This window comes from Notolabrus celidotus, chromosome 12, assembly GCF_009762535.1.
Source record: "Notolabrus celidotus isolate fNotCel1 chromosome 12, fNotCel1.pri, whole genome shotgun sequence".
Classification (NCBI taxonomy): domain Eukaryota; kingdom Metazoa; phylum Chordata; class Actinopteri; order Labriformes; family Labridae; genus Notolabrus; species Notolabrus celidotus.
In genome coordinates this window covers 20,598,170-20,614,035 of record NC_048283.1, presented here as the reverse complement: position 1 = coordinate 20,614,035, position 15,866 = coordinate 20,598,170, and the positions used below count along the sequence as shown (strand labels likewise).

Genomic DNA, 15,866 nt, shown 5'->3' with positions numbered 1-15,866 from the left:
GGTTGTGGCCTCTTAATTGTTGTCAGAAAATAAGCGTTGTATACAGTGTGCTCTAGTCCTCTGAGATGTGTGAAGGCCTGTGGCCCCTGTTGGCTCTCCCACTTTTCAACCATTAAGCCCCGAATGGAATCAATTAGCTCCCTGGAGGGGTCCTTTAGATCCTGCTGAAAGGCCAGCGAACATGTCGACATCTCTGCCATCCTGCTGGTCAGCTAATCGACATTGGCATTCTCATTCTCTCTCCACGCCTCCCCCTGTCACTCCTCATCTTCACTTTGATGGACATTTGATAGAATTACAGATCTGTTTAAAACAAGGCTGCAGCCAGTCAGCTCTTCTCTGCTAAGTGCTACAATTCATCTGAAGCCTTGACCATCTTCCTCTCTGTGCACACAGGCTCATACATGAGTATCTGCTTTAATTTAGTCTGTTTTTTTCTCAAATGTATTTTAAATAATTCAAGGAAGTCAAAAAGTTACCTGCATGACTTCAGGAAGCAGTACTACATGTTCTCATTCACTATCTTTATGTGAGTTAAATGAGATAATGGATACAGCTCTCATGTATGTAAATATGAAGCAACTGGTTGATCGGTGTAATTTGGCACCTTGTTTGGTTTACCTGTAAAACAAAATAGATGGTTTTTTGTAATGCTTTTACTGACCAGCTAAAGTTTATAACACCTTTTCTGTGTGTTTAAAGCAAATAGGTGAGTTGAAAATAATAAACTGGGAGGCTGGCGGCTCAACAAGAGCATGTACCTGGGTTCATTTGTTGCCTCAGCAGCCTCTGTGCTTTTCCTGCCCATAGTCCTTTACTGTGTGTCCTCTTCTCTCTCTCTCTCTCTCTCTCTCTACTGCCTTTCCTCTGTTTCTTCAGCATTACCTTTTCCAGTAAGGAAAAAATGCCAGGAAGTAATCTTAAGAAGAAGAAAAAAATAATGAGCAGAGATGTTTGTTGGCAGCTTTTATAACCTTGGGGCAGAAACAGGCTAGCTGTCACCGTCTGTCTCCAATCTTTATGCTACGCTAAGCTACGCTGCTGGCTGTAGCTTCATATTTACCTTTCAGACATGAGAATTGTATCAATCTTTTCAGAACTTAGTTTTGAGCATGAAAAAGAGTGACATTCACAAATTTCAGACCTCTTCTGAAATATTACTGTAAAGCAGAAGTATTGGATAAAAAAGTTTGAAGCTGGGTGTTGCAGTGTTCAGTTACCTGAAATCAGCATGACTTGTATAAGTTGTTGTCTTCAAAAGAACAAAACACAGAGGCACTCCTCTAAAATAATAATCATTCATTAATCAATTGGCTCTTAAATTAACTGTTTTCTTTTTTACTTCCTTTGATGGATTCAAGATAACTCAGTCAACCATGCAGCTGGCTCAAATGTAGACAAAACTACAGGTGCAGAGGGAGCGTCAGAGGAGAGTAAGTACTGTAATAACAGTTAATGATTCACAGTGACTGATAACAATGCTTTCATTTATCAACCCACCACATTATATATCCCTCTGTCTTTACTAAGTTTGAATTCCGTTCTTCTTCAGATAAGTTCACGCTGATCGTCATCATTGCAGCTGTGGCTGTGTTGACTCTTTCAGTTGCAGCTATAGTCAGTAAGTATTGCCTGTTTTGCTGAAACATAATGTTATATGTAAATAGTGCCTGCTACATTCCAACAGTTGACAAATGCACTGCTGTTAAGCCTCTCAGTGTAACCTGGAATCACTGTATTCCCTTGTGTGACTTGTAAAGCTTTTAATACCTAAGCAAATATGAACTTTTCTCCTCTGTAGCTGTGACCTTTTCTCATTATTTTGCAGCTATAATGTTAGTAAGGCGCCGCATGCAGTACCGGCAACAAGGGTAAGGTCAAATTTCTTCAGTTTGAGTTGATATTCAAAGATGACTTTTAATTTAAAGTATAAATATCTTTAGATTATTTTTGTAGTTGAAACACACCATCTTTATTTCACACCTCTTTTACCTTCCTATGGCCTCAATACATGCTTCAGTGTCTCACTGACAAATATATGTCCCCTTCTTCGATAAGTCAGCCTGCAGGTGACAGAACCAGTCTGGTGGGTAACAGCTTTTCTGTTGCTTTGCCAATTTGTTCAACATCATCCAACTCCTCATAATCAAAACCAGAGAAAAACACCCAGGTGACAAAACGCAACCAGTATCCACCCATTTGAGCCCGTCTGGACTTGTAGAGCAATTAGTATCACAGCCTGAGGCGCTCCACCAGCACCTCAGAATACACCCAACCTCTAACCCTTCTATCTGCACATCAAACAATAGCTTTAAGACAGTAAGACAGTGACACAGAGCCACTGGGTTTGTATGACTGAACCAGACAGGACCAGGCCTGTTCCAAGCTTACCTCATGATCTGAGGCGTGAATGCACAACTCTGCTCACAAATAACAGAATCGCGTAAACATGATCTTGGCGCCATGACAACAATCTGCCAACAGCAATCAGACAGCAAAACAGCCTGAACCAGTTATACAGAGAGACGCTCTCTCTCTGTGCTACACTTAGCTGATTTAACCTCACTTTGCTGTATGATGGTTTTCTGCACAGTAATCACTTTCATTTGTTCAGGGGTGCAGTATTACACGACCTGCAGGTTGGGTCAGGGGGTTACCGAGTTCAAATTAGTCCCCAGAGATCTCCCAGCAGCAGCAGCAGAGCTGCCTTTGTGGAGCAGACACCCAAGACAGTCTACGAGGGTTAAATTCCTCTGCAGGATTACCGGCTGCCTCCTGGGGCTGCAGTCAACTCTGGCAGTGTTTGGTGCTGACTGATCGCTCTGCTGAAAAGAGGCTTAATCACACAGCAACCTCTAGCTTGTTGGATCAACAGTGCCTTGCCATGTTTATAAGTCCCACCTGGGGATGAGCTGTGTTTTGAGGTGATGCAGTCGCCGTGCACCTGTCAGAGCCCCGCAGCATGAGGCAGAAATATCGTTTCCTGGATTCAGACACACAGGGATGTTTCTATTCTCTTTCTGCTTACACTCTGAGAAATAACCTAAAAATATCTGAAAGATGACATACTTTTGCTTTTGCCCTGTCTTACCCCGTACCCCCACCCCTCTCCTTTCTCTGTCCTCTCTCTCTCTCTCTCTCTCTCTCTCTCTCTCTCTCTCTCTCTCTCTCTCTCTCTTCAGTATCTACTCAGTGCCTACAGAGCAGGACCAGAAAGGAGCTGTTCCGTTCCTGGTGGAGTAGCAGTCCTGTGACTCACGGACAAGAAAGGAACAACACATCGGGCTGTGTCACCTCCTACTCCTTGACTCAGGACAGTTGACTTTTATGCACAACAGCCTGCTGCTTGTTATTCCAGTCCACTCTCTCCTCCTACACCAACTCCTATGAGTACATATGCAGTATGTGTTTTAGTCTTATATACTTTATCACTGTCCCTTCAGTTACTGCTCCATACACGCACAGTTTGGCCCGGGACATTTGGAATGCATTCAAATCTTCTAATTGGATTCTATTTGAGGAATTCAAATCAAAGCCAGTGAATATGGCTTAAAGCTTCTTTTGTTAAAAGGGATAATTTAGCACAGCCACAGCTCCCCCCCCTTTTTTACCACCTGAATCAAGAAATTATTCCCACCAGCTATGCAGTGAATTTGTGTTTGATTTGGCACGAGTGGAACAGACCTGTGTGTGTGAAACTATCGATGAGTGAGACAAATCATGCTAATCCACACACTAAGCCAGCCCAGTACTCACTTCATTCTCCTATTCACTCGTCTGACATCTTCTGTTCTTGGCCCATTAGGACTGACAGGAGGCAGTGTTATAGGAAGATAAAAAACCTGTTCCCCCTCCGCTGAACCTCAGTGAAAAAAGAAACGTGTTGAAATAACCAGTTTGAACATATTCCCGCAAAGCAGCAAATTAATCGACCGCCATGAGTGATGGTGTTTTCTTTTCCCCTTCTCTTTTTTGTTTTGAAAGGCTTTCACTTAAGTCTCACAGATTGTAAATAGCTTTCTGAATGCTGTAGAGAGTTAGATTAATGCTTCAGACACTCTTGGAGAGAAGCTGGGTAAAATCTCACGAATCAAATAAAGTGTTGGGGATGATTGGGATAATACCAACATGCCTTTGTTTCATTCATACAGAGCATGATGGCTTCTCTGTTTTCATTTTAATGGCAATGAATCATGCCGTATGAAAGAAAGCTCTCTATCCAAAAAACAAAGGCACTGGTTGCTTTATTGGTTCCAAAACAGAGAGAGGAGCTCTCTGTAGGAATGGTTAACGGGGAGGACAAGCCCCTGTTGGACATGACAGTATTTTATTTGTAGCCTCTTGAGCAGCACTTATAATGGAGTAAGCCTCACTGGGAATGGTAACATGGGGTTAAACACTGGATTTGTCATAGCACAATCTCACTTTGCTCTTCCGCTAAATCTTGCAGCTAATCTCGTCACTGGGGGCAGGTCTTGGCTCCACTCCAGCCAGACTTGAGAGAAAAAACAGTTGTGCAGTCACGTCTTCATCAGGGTGCATAGTGGCTGTATGTCTGTGCTGAAGTCTTAAAAACAAAGATGCATTCCTGTTTATATTACACAAAGTAGCAGATATGATTATTGTTTATGTTTTTTACCGTTCTACTTGCCGTGTGTACATTTCGTGTCATGTCTCTGTAGTGTACTCCTTCAGTATGTGTCAGCATTTCAAAGTCAGGACAATTAGACAAAAACCGCAGCACAAACATTTCAGTTTTTTAAAAAAAGTCTTTTTAGTCTAGTCTTTCTACTTTTTGTATTTTCTATTTCCCTAGGAAAAACAAACCACGTGCATTTACATTTGAATTCAGCAGAGTATTCAGTTTGAATATTTTCCCCAATTGACAGCAAATAAAAGAAAGCAAATATACACAGAAAATTCAAAATTGTATTTGTTGCCCGAAGCATGTTACCAAACATTATTTCCCCTCTGCAAAACCTGTCTGCTGTGACACTACTTATGTAAATGCAGCAAATATAGATGTTGAGCTTTGTTTTTATTCTCATGAGATGTATTTAGAAAAGGTAATTTTATTTCCTCTTTGAAACTGATTCTTTTTCTGTCCAGGCTTACGTAACGTAGCCCTAAAAGCTCCACGCCCTGCAAGTTAAAAAACAAAGCAAAGAAAGCGTCTTCCTCGAACTGCAGTCCCAAAAATATCGGGTTATACTTTCTGCTTTTTTTACTGCTATTTCATCTTTTTCTTTAAAGGTGCAGTGTGTAGAATTTAGAAGAACAGACTTGGTTGAAATGGAATATATTATTCATAAATATGTTTAAATTAGTGTAAAATCACCTGAATATAAAACTCATATTGTTTGTTTATTAACAAGAATGATCTTTTTAAATCTACACAAGGAGCGGGTCTCCTCCTCTTCCAGGTGGCCATCTTGCACCGCCATGATTCTGCAGTAACACAGAAGCGGCCAACTAGTATGAACCATGTGCATTTTTGTATTTAGTTAGTGGCTGCTGAAAATGCCCCAGCTAGAAGGCGAATAAATAATTCATATTGGTAGAAGTTTATGATCGTAAAAACAAGACAAATCACTAGAGCTTCTTGTCCTCTAAGGCAACCATTGCTTCTGGAGTTTTCACCAAAGGATGTGACGAGCAGGGGAGCATTTTAATCAAGAATCTGACCAATAGAATTCAACACACTGTACCTTTAAATGGTGAATATTTTTCTTAATGTCATTGTGTTCCTTTCACTAGCAGCATGTTGAGCTTTTAGAGAGACAGTACCAGAGGTATCTTCTGACAATATGCAATTATTATAGTTTCTGAAATATATAACATTGTATGAGAAATGTGCTAAACGATGCATTTGCATTGTGTCTTGTTATGAAAAGAATATTGCATTTGGCTTAATGGTCTTTTTATATAGCTGTTGAGTTAATGGAGTGAAGTTTCCTCCTCACTGCTCTGTTTAAAAACAGGTGGCAGGTGGAGCCAGTTAATTGCCAAAGATGCTTTTCTGTAAATATTTGTATTTAGTCTCTTAAAGCAGCAAAATAAATGTTTATGTGAGGTTCTTACATTTATGAGCAGTTTTGTTTCCAGACTAATCCATAATCTGTTACTTTTGCCAAGGACACTCAGTGTTTTTTAATCATGTATGATAAATAACAAAGTATACAACACATGACCTTATATCTCACAGAAAAACAACAGCAGTCGGGGATTGTAGATCATGAATTTATTGTCTGCACAGTTACTGTCTTCTAAATTCTGCTCTGACATCAATAAGAACAATCAATACTGCTCTGTATTATTATGCTGAACCCTGAATTGTGTAAATTTGTCATTAAATCTGTTATAAAACCTTCGTGTCATCACACTGTCTGCATCATTTTGATGCCATATGGATGCAATGATAATGCGCCAGTGGATCTTGTTTAATCTCAGGCTTTACTCACTTACAAGCATAGAGTCACTAAGAGGCTTAGACACCCCTTACTAAACATCTCTTTTTTGTTGAGATTGGAAGTGTGAAGAGTGTGCAGTATGTATCAGGAAGAAGAAGTGACCTGGCTTTACTTTAAAACAAAACGAGTTGCACAGGGTTTTGTGAAATATCGGTTGTTGTTTTCACAACCTTTAATAATAATCTTGGCTGTGGGACACTGGCTTTGTTATCAGTTATTAAAAGACAGAATTGAATAGGAAGAAGCCTGCCTCACAACTGAAGGTGTGATTCAAATATGAATCATCTCTTTATTATTTGCCAAGATAAATAATCACTTTACTTCTTTGGTGCACTTTTGCCAAGTATAGAAATAACATTTGACAAAGATTAAGTGGATGATGGCTCCACTTTCCTCTCTTGTCAGCAAGATTCATGTTTTGACACTGTTACTAAGTAGTGTACAGCCCTTCAATCCTCATGCACACACACGCTGAAGGTGTTGCTCAAGTGTTTTTCTCTTGACTTCTCGTTGTTTCTTGCAGACCTTTGCCTTTACACATGCTCTCTTTCTGTCTCCCTCTCTCTCTCTCCCTTTACCCCTGCACCACTTGATATGACCTGTGAATCAAACACAGAATATTCAAACAATCAAACCCTGAAATAAATCATTTGTACTTATCAGAAACACATATACAACAGTGTTGGTTACAGTTGGCCTGTTATGGTTTGGCCTAACAAATAGCTTCATCATAATCTTTTTGATCTATTATACATCACAGAGGTTTTAGTCAGCATTCTGTTGAGCTATTATATGTCTGGAGTGACTGATTGTTTGCCATACATCATCCAGTAGCCTGTGATAAATAAATTACTCCACTCATTCAGCTGCAGTTTGCCAACAGCGTGATATAAGCCAAGCTACCCTTCATGAACATAGACTGTAATTTAGTCCAACATCACTTTTGTCTGTCAGCTTTGATTGTCTTAAATTAAACAGCTGTTGGGCTAATCATGAACCCCTCAACACTGTATAAATGCAGTGCACAGTCACTAGAATATATGAAATAAAAAGCTGTAGATACTTACTTGGACGACTTTGTTTTACACTTGGGTAGTCGACAGACTCTGCCACCTATAAAAGAGCAAAAAAGTGAAATTCCTCCACTTACAAGTCAAACAACAGAAATCAAAATCTAATCCTCTATAACATTTCATGACGAGCAAAACAGCAGACAATGACTTTGTATTAATATTCATTCTGCAAACTTGTAAGGGAGCATTGTGTGATAACTACTCAAGCTAACATAAATTCTATTATATTTTACTGTTACTTATCTTTCACAAATGCACACACTATAACACAGCACACTTTTACGATACTGTGTTTATTTTATTTAACTTTTTACTACTTTTATGTGCAGGCTACTTGAGCCTTGCAAGGACTTTTATTGTGTTTTATATCTTATAGTGATCTACTTCTATTCTCTCTCTTTTATAGTGAGTACCTGTAATGCCCAAATGTCCCTGTGGGATCAATAAAGTTCATACGTCTGGTCCTGATTGTGACTGAGAAGGGCAGTCAAATAAAACTACAGTGTTAACAAAACTTGGCATTTAGACATAAGTATCTTTTTCAGGTCATACTTACAGCCGATCACCATGATGCCCACGATGAAAAGCACAGCTGCAATGCTCAGTCCAGCCACGCGCAGGGACTTGTAATCTGTATGAATAAAAAGGGAAACTGACCAAACGCACAACAGGGAATAACCCACAAAACACAGTAAGATGTAGGTAGCGTCTTACCATAGGTGAAATCTCGGTCCCACTTTGGATCTATAGGAAGCAGCAGAGAAAAAAAAAAGTATTGAATTAAGTTTTACTCTTGAATACAGGAAACCTCTACAAGAAGAAGAAAGAAGCAAGAATCACAAGGGAACAGCAGTCAGAGATAGCATGATACATCTACTGGCCCCGTTGACATGCCACTGATGGTGTATCAAAACCCTATCAGTGGTGAGCCAGCACAGCATGAGGACACAAATATCTTATCTCGTCTTGCATAAGGTACAATCAAGCATTAATCTGTTGGAAAGGAGAGGAAGCGAGGTGCTCTGTTCTGCCACTCCGCCATGGGTTTTGTTTGGGAGACGGGGGATTGTGATTCAGTCAGTCTGCTGTGAGATAACAATAAAGCAGCGACGCCTGTGGCATTTAAGGTAACTATGGAGTAGTAAAAAATGTCTTCTTACTCAAGGCGATAGCTTGATGGATCCCGGTCTGTGTGGTTTTCACAGTTGTGGAGGGGGAAGGTGTCACTGTGGATGCTGAAAGAGCAGTAAAAACATTAGTTTCTTTGACTTTTTGATTCTCTGGCTCCCCTTTCTGTCCTTTTTTAATATTTATAAAGTCTTATATGTATACTACACAGCTCTACAATGCAGAAGCATGGTTTCTATATTAGGGCCCACTTTTATTCAGGGACATATTGACTCCTTATCTTTGCCATACAAGTCCATCCATAATTACTTCTCATAAAATTCCAGCTGCATTTCTATGTTTAACTCTATTTTAATTGAATTTCAGAGTATTTGAGTGGAATGACTCTCAGAGGAAATTTTGGACGACATTTTTTAAAGCTTATCAGCGCTCTCTGTTGCTCTCACTCCAGTTTTCTCTCTTCCCCCAATTCTGAAAGAGACAGCAGAACTACCCCTCTGTATACCCATGCAGTGACAGGGAGATTGACATTTTGTAATTACCTCATAATTAGCTTTAAAGCCTCCTGCATTCTTAGTGAGGACATTAACTGTAAGCCTTTAATATTGGTGTGAGGGGAAGTTATAGCCCATACAGTCTATCAACCAGCCACACTCAGAGGCTTCACCAGCTGGGTGCTCAAACAAATGAGATGGAGGGTGGAGATTGTTACCTTTGGTAGGTGTGGCCTTAGTTTGTGGTTTTGTTGTTTCACCTCTGGACACTTCAGGGTCAGAAACATAGAAATCACAGGTTAAAATACATTTTCGGATTTTACATACACGCTATTCACATAACAGTACTACCTGTGGTAGTCTTGACTTCCGTTATGTTGGTGCTTGTGCTGATGGCGCCAGTGGGGTTGCTTGTGGTTTTTTCATCAGGGGATACTTCCTGGTTAGAGGCAGCGTCTCTGGTGACTCTTCCTCCCACTCTTCCACCTGTGACAGAGAGAAGTGTTGAGCTAAACCAACAAAACTGTCTCCAGAGTGTTACAATGCCATCAGATATAGTTTCTGTAAATATGAAACAGAATCTTTAAGGCAATTATGTTGCTGTTGTACACATTCTACTAATTTTATCTCAAATAAAGGAATATGTTTCAAACTCAAATGTTCAATGTTGACATTAAGTATAAAACATGTCACTGTGCATCTTGAAAATAATACTCAAACCATTAATCCATTGAAATCTTGTTGATGCTGTATAGTTTTGAATGGATGAGCTCTTTAAACAAGAACTTTTTTACTTTCTTGCATATATATTTATGCTTATTTTTTTCAGCTACATCAATTTATTTCAAGCACGTCTGAAATGTTTGTATGCGGAAACATTGGTGAATAAAGTTTGATTTAAAGAGTACAACTGCTTTCCAAAAAAGTTGTGACACTGTCTTAAATGTTGATAAAACAGAATTTGGTGGTCTGTAATGATTGGAGCTCTACTTTTTTTAAATGAAGATGGTGCAAAGACAACATATCAGCTGTTTTTTTATTGAAGTTTTTTTATGTTTTATGAAAAATATATGATAATATTAAATTTGATGAAAGCAACACATTTAAAAAAAGTTGGAACAGGAAAAACAAAACAAAAACAAAACAAAAAAAACATATCTGGGTATAAAAAGGACACCCCAGAGAGGCTGAGTCTCCTGGCAGTAAAGGTGGGAAGAGGAAATAGTTGAACAATGTCAGATTAATGTTTCCCAGCTTAGAATTCAAAGAAGTTAGGGATACATCAAAAACAGACATGACTCTGTTGTTGAAATCACTGCATGGGCTCAAAACCACTTCCAAAAACCATTATCTGTGAACACAGTTTGTTGCTGCATTTACACATTTCGGTTAAAACTCTACTTCCCAAAGAGGAAATCATGTAGACACATGATTTAGACACACTGGCAACTCATCTGGGCCTAATCCTATTTAAGATTGAAGGTGAAGGGGAAAACTGTCCTGTGGTCTGACAAATCAGAAACTGACATACTTTTTGGAAATCATGGACACTGCATTCTCTGTTCTAAAGATAATATACAGGTGTTGGAGCAACATATGCTGCCATCAAGACAAAGCCTTTTTCAGGGAAGACCTTGCATACTTCAGCAAGATAATGCTAAACTATACACTGCATGCATTACAACAGTATGGCTCCGTAGTAGAAGAGTCTGGGTGCTTAATTGGCTTACTTGCCGTCTGAATTTGTCACCCATTGAAAACAAAACAGAATGAGACCACATTTCACTTTCAAAACCAAGAAACTGATCTCCTCGGTTCCCACGCGTTTACAAAGTGTTGAAAAAAAAGAGGTGATGAAACACAATAGTACACATTTCCCCTGTCACAACTTTTTTGACACAGTAGCCGCCATCACATTTAGAATAAGCAGACATTTTTCTTAAAACCATGACATTCTTCCATTTCAACATGTGTTATGTTGTCTTTACAGTTTTTCATTAAATACATGGTTTAAGTAATTTGCAAACCTTCAATTTCTGTTTTTGTTAACATTTTTTCACAGCGTCCCAACTTTTTTGGAATTGGGTTTGTAGTTTGGTACTATGCCTTAACATTCCTGAGCTGGAGAGTTAGAAACTGAAATAGTCTGGAGACTGTAAAGGTTGCTAAGTGGTGTTTCTCAGAATAGCCACAAGTACAGTACCAGAGGGAGTGGGCACAGTGGGCATTGTTACTGCATTTGCCTTATTGCTGCTCACAGACTCCATTTGATCTGCTGATGTGGGAGACTGAGCCCTCGACACTGAGGGAGGAAAAAAAAAAAGAGACATTTTAATCACCAAAAAACACAGCTCAGACAGAGCCTCATAGCGAGGCCTCAATACAGTCCACTTTACAGGAAGAACAAAGGACTGTGTGGTTGGTCCCTGTGACTCGCACAAACAATGCTGCAATGTATTCTTTGAGAAAGTGTCTGGCCTTGCAGGGGGAGAAAGGCCTGCAGATGCAAAGAGAGTGTGTCACAGTAATAGTCCTGTGAGTGGGGCAGTGCAGCGCAGTTACAAAGAAGCAGCTCTTATAAAACCTCTGGCTACAACAGAATGGGATTGTTGTGTTAGTCTGTGGGACAGTGAAGCCGTTGTCTGTTTACTCACTCTGCACCTTCCAATTATTGCTGCAGCTCTACAAAACCTTCACTTTCTTTGGCTAACACAACTTTAATGAACCCGTTTGAAGGGACCTGAATACGGATTTAAAGATTTACAGCACATACAGTCATACCTCTATCGTTCAAAGATGCCTGTGAGCTAATCCTTTATCTGGACTTGGATTAAGTTGGACCTTTAATCCGGAAATATGTAGCTGCTGAGTGAGAGGTTTTATAACTTTCACTTCATGTGTGTGTTGATAAAATAAAAAAATTGTGGTGTACTCATTTCTAGTAATTAAAATGTCATACCAATGAAAATGTAGCTTTTAACTTTCTATGTCTTATGTTGATTCATCACATTTAAAGGGGAACTCCCCAGTCACATTAAACGTTCAGTGTGGTCATATCAAGTAATTCAAAACAGTCTGTGAACACATCCATATGCTATCGAAACAAGGATATATACATTCAGGCTGTAAGAGTTAACACATTAATCCCCATACCATGAAGGTCAGAAGTTTTTTAATTTAAATCACGTTATATTTTCCCCTTTTGTCACACCGTAGTTAAGCCACAGCCGTGTCTTATACTGCTGCTGGCATTGCAGGAAAAAAAATTCACCTCTGCGCTTTCACCTCAAAAACTCCCTAATGGTTTAGTTGACTAGTCGAAAGTAATCTGCCTTTTGTGTCTAATGGAATTAAAGTATCACCCAAACACATCAAGACTGAGCTACCACATTCAAGCAAAGCATACAGGTGCAGCTAACCAGACATATGTCAGTGGTATACTGCATCACAAAAGCTGGCAAAGCACTGTTTTGGAGTGTGTGAATCACCACAGACCTGTAGACAAAACTAAATCGAAGAAGTTAACTACAGCGCTTGTTCAAAGGGTGCATACTAGTCAACACAGAATAAGACTCCCATTCATTTGATTCCCAATTTAAGGCACCCATACAAATAGCTTTACATTGTTAATGTGGACTTAAAAACTTTGAAAAGCAACATAGTGGAGTTTTAAACATCAATTAATCACAAATACTATTGAAATTTAGCATCATGATGAAACAAATGAACTTATATCAGCCCTAAAATACAAACTTCCTCTCCTAAATGAATAGTTGAATAGTTGGATTTATAAGAAATCAATAGCCTTGCTTGTTTGAATACATTACAGTCAGGGATGTCGTATGGATGAGAAAAGTTAGGATGATTCTCAGGGGCCCATGATGGACAGAGACCCTTAAAATTTTGGAGCAATCATAGCAGTGAATCTGTGAGGACTAATTAACGTGATGTTTTTTAACAAGCCTAAAAACCCTGGCAGTGTCTTCAACTTTGGTTTCTCTGCTACAGCTTTACTCAGTCTGATACAAAAGTTTATGGCGTCTAATTCTGGCTAACAATAACTTTGGATAGCTATTGCTATTAAACTCACATTTAACTTTATGTTCATCATGAACATTTTAGGATTCAGGTATATTCACTATAAATTTAATTGAGATGTGGATTCTTAAGTGAATTGAATCAGTGCCACCAGCATTTTCCCCAGCTAGCAATGTTCTGCTCTAAAAACATTCTGTTAATGTTCCAGAGAATGTTCCTGTAAGGTTTTCAGTGGGAAGTTTTCTTTGTGTTCAAAAAATGTTTTCAGATAACATTCTCTGAAAACATTAAAAAGATGTTAAGTAACAACAGTGCTCGAATATGATGCTCTAATGTTCTTGAAACATTCTCAGCGGGAAGTTTTCTTTATCTTCACAATTTGTTCTCAGATAATGTACTCTAAAAACATTCAATAATCTGTGACCCAAAGAATGTTATCAAAACATCCTTTGAATGTTAAAGATAAAACATTCTAACTTTGCTCTAATCAAATATCACCAGAATATTCTTAAATGAAAAATGTTGTGATTTGAGATATCAGAAACATCCTTAAAACATTCTTTACATGTTGCTTCGAGAAAGTTGCCTCTCTGTTATCAAATAACATTATGGGAAAACATTCAATAATCTTTTTCCTAAATATTATTATCAAAACATCCCCTGAATGTTAAAGACAAAATGTTCTTCTTTCATTGATAGTTAACAAAAAGGAACATTATCTAAATTGATAAACATCCTTAAGATGTATTTTGAAAAATCCACTCAAAACCTTGTCTGTTACATAAAGAATCAAAACATCATCTAAATGTTGAAGACAAAATGTTCTTCTTTCATAAAAAGTTAACAAAAAAGGAAAATTATTTAAATCAATAATATCCTTAAGATGTTCTTTGAATATTACACTCAAAACCTTGTCTTAAAACTAATCAGAACTTATGTTGTGAGGGAATGTTGTCCAATCTGGTGGGAACATTCCCTGCTAGCTGGGTCTCACCTTCTAGGATGACGAGCAGGAAAATGGTGAAGGAAGCCAAATACTTCTGAAAGAAAAAATAAAAACAGCTTCTGGTGAGAGATAAGACAATGACATGAAACATTTTAACCAGGATGTTCCTCAATTTCAGTTCGCACATCAGCTAGTGCAGGTTTGACAAAGTCATTTACAGTAAGTAACCAGTGGTTTTTAGGTTAAAATGTTCTCAACAAATGTATCTAAGATATGCATATAAGATAAGCTGGAGTCCTTTAAATATTACAGGGGATTCCATAAGTGAAGACTTCATGTAATGCAGACAACCTCATGCATCAGTTGCAAAGTATGGAGCGGATACTGTTACACAATAAGTGGAAAATAAATGCTCTGCTCATGTGGTGTATGAACACGATCATTTATACAGTATCTCTCTATGGTTGCTTTTTCCCCATCTGTTTAAACCAGGCCATGAAGACAAGGCAAATATACACTTACTCATAAATTAACAGACCTGCTATGATGATTGACACAAGTGAACACACACTCTGAAACATTTTGTTCAGTCCACATCAGACAGGAAGTTGCACTTACTGAGGTTTAGCACAATATGGCTACTTCTCCTTTCTCCCCAGGCACACAGGCATCACCCACACTCCTCACACAGCGCGACAGACAACAGAATGCAACTTTGGATGTCAAATTGTATAATACACACACATCATAACCAACATATTTTCTTTTTTTTTTTTTTTACATTTGTCAAAAATGAGTGATCCAGGCCGCACATTGTGTATGCAATCCTCCCACACGTGTCTGCGTTCAACTTTAAGGCTGTATTGATCAAACTTCGTCTTTATTTTCTCAAGTTTGCTTCTGTCACCAATTAAAAAACAGCATTGGAGGATGTGTCAAAACAATTCTTTTTTAGCATAATAGAAATCCTGAACTGGTGAGCAGCATTTTCTGAATCAGTGGAAAAAACATGCGCTTTCCTCCCCCTCACAATACAACGCCCCTAGCTTGAAACAAACAAAAGCCAGCAAAAACATGTACACTATTGTGTGATTCTATGGCAATACAGTGCAGGGAACAACAACTGGCAGACAGGTAGAGCCAAGGCAGGTGGAGTGACAGATGGAAGTCAGGGCCGGTGGCTCAGTTTGAATCCTCCCCCAGCACAAAATGAATCTCGATCTTTGACCTATCCTGGTGGCAGCTCGTCCTGCGGGCTGGGAGCAGCGTGACAGGTGAGCGTCTGTGGCCGTCATGAGCTGTGACAGCTCAGATTAGCAGGTCATGCCAATCTTCATTTCACTCCGGAGCATATGTCAAGATGAGGCCTGTTTCCCCTGGGCTGTACAGGCGTCTCCCCCTTTCCTCTAGCCTGACCCGCCTGGCCGTTTGTCACATCTAGCACTCTCACTCACTCCCCGTCTGTCTGTTCATCCGTTTGTCTGTCATCCTCTATCAATCTCTTTTTTCAGTCCGTTTCACCCAAAAATACCCCCCAGCCCCTTTGATATCCATCCTTTCTAGGTGATTACACTTACCGTAGTATCCATCCTGGGTGGAGTCCACAGATTAATCCTCAGCCTCATCACACTCGTTGCTTTCCTCTCTTTGAAAGGCTGATGGAGTAACAGCTAACCCACCACACCCATGTGCTCACTACTTCCTCATCCAATTGTCT

At 39.2% G+C, this 15,866-nt stretch overlaps 2 protein-coding genes across 4 annotated transcripts in view; one reads left to right on the top strand and one right to left on the bottom strand.

The window, feature by feature from the left end:
- si:dkey-262k9.2 overlaps positions 1 to 6,370 on the top strand; it is a 14,216-nt gene extending 7,846 nt beyond the window's left edge. For all 3 annotated transcript variants that reach the window (XM_034697133.1, XM_034697132.1, XM_034697131.1), the window contains exons 5-8: positions 1,362 to 1,433; positions 1,553 to 1,621; positions 1,829 to 1,871; positions 3,183 to 6,370. In XM_034697133.1, coding sequence (XP_034553024.1) covers positions 1,362 to 1,433; positions 1,553 to 1,621; positions 1,829 to 1,871; positions 3,183 to 3,243 — 245 coding nt within the window. In that variant the 3' untranslated portion in view covers positions 3,244 to 6,370. The remainder of the gene's footprint in view (positions 1 to 1,361; positions 1,434 to 1,552; positions 1,622 to 1,828; positions 1,872 to 3,182) is intronic.
- On the bottom strand, positions 6,226 to 15,866 carry fxyd5 (FXYD domain containing ion transport regulator 5). The gene is made up of 10 exons (XM_034697130.1): positions 15,727 to 15,866; positions 14,198 to 14,243; positions 11,369 to 11,467; positions 9,517 to 9,651; positions 9,384 to 9,434; positions 8,704 to 8,778; positions 8,258 to 8,287; positions 8,100 to 8,174; positions 7,538 to 7,583; positions 6,226 to 7,069 (listed from the first exon to the last, which is right to left on the bottom strand). Exons 1-10 carry the CDS (start codon positions 15,772 to 15,774, stop codon positions 7,045 to 7,047), a joined length of 630 nt encoding a protein of 209 aa, XP_034553021.1. The 5' UTR covers positions 15,775 to 15,866; the 3' UTR covers positions 6,226 to 7,044.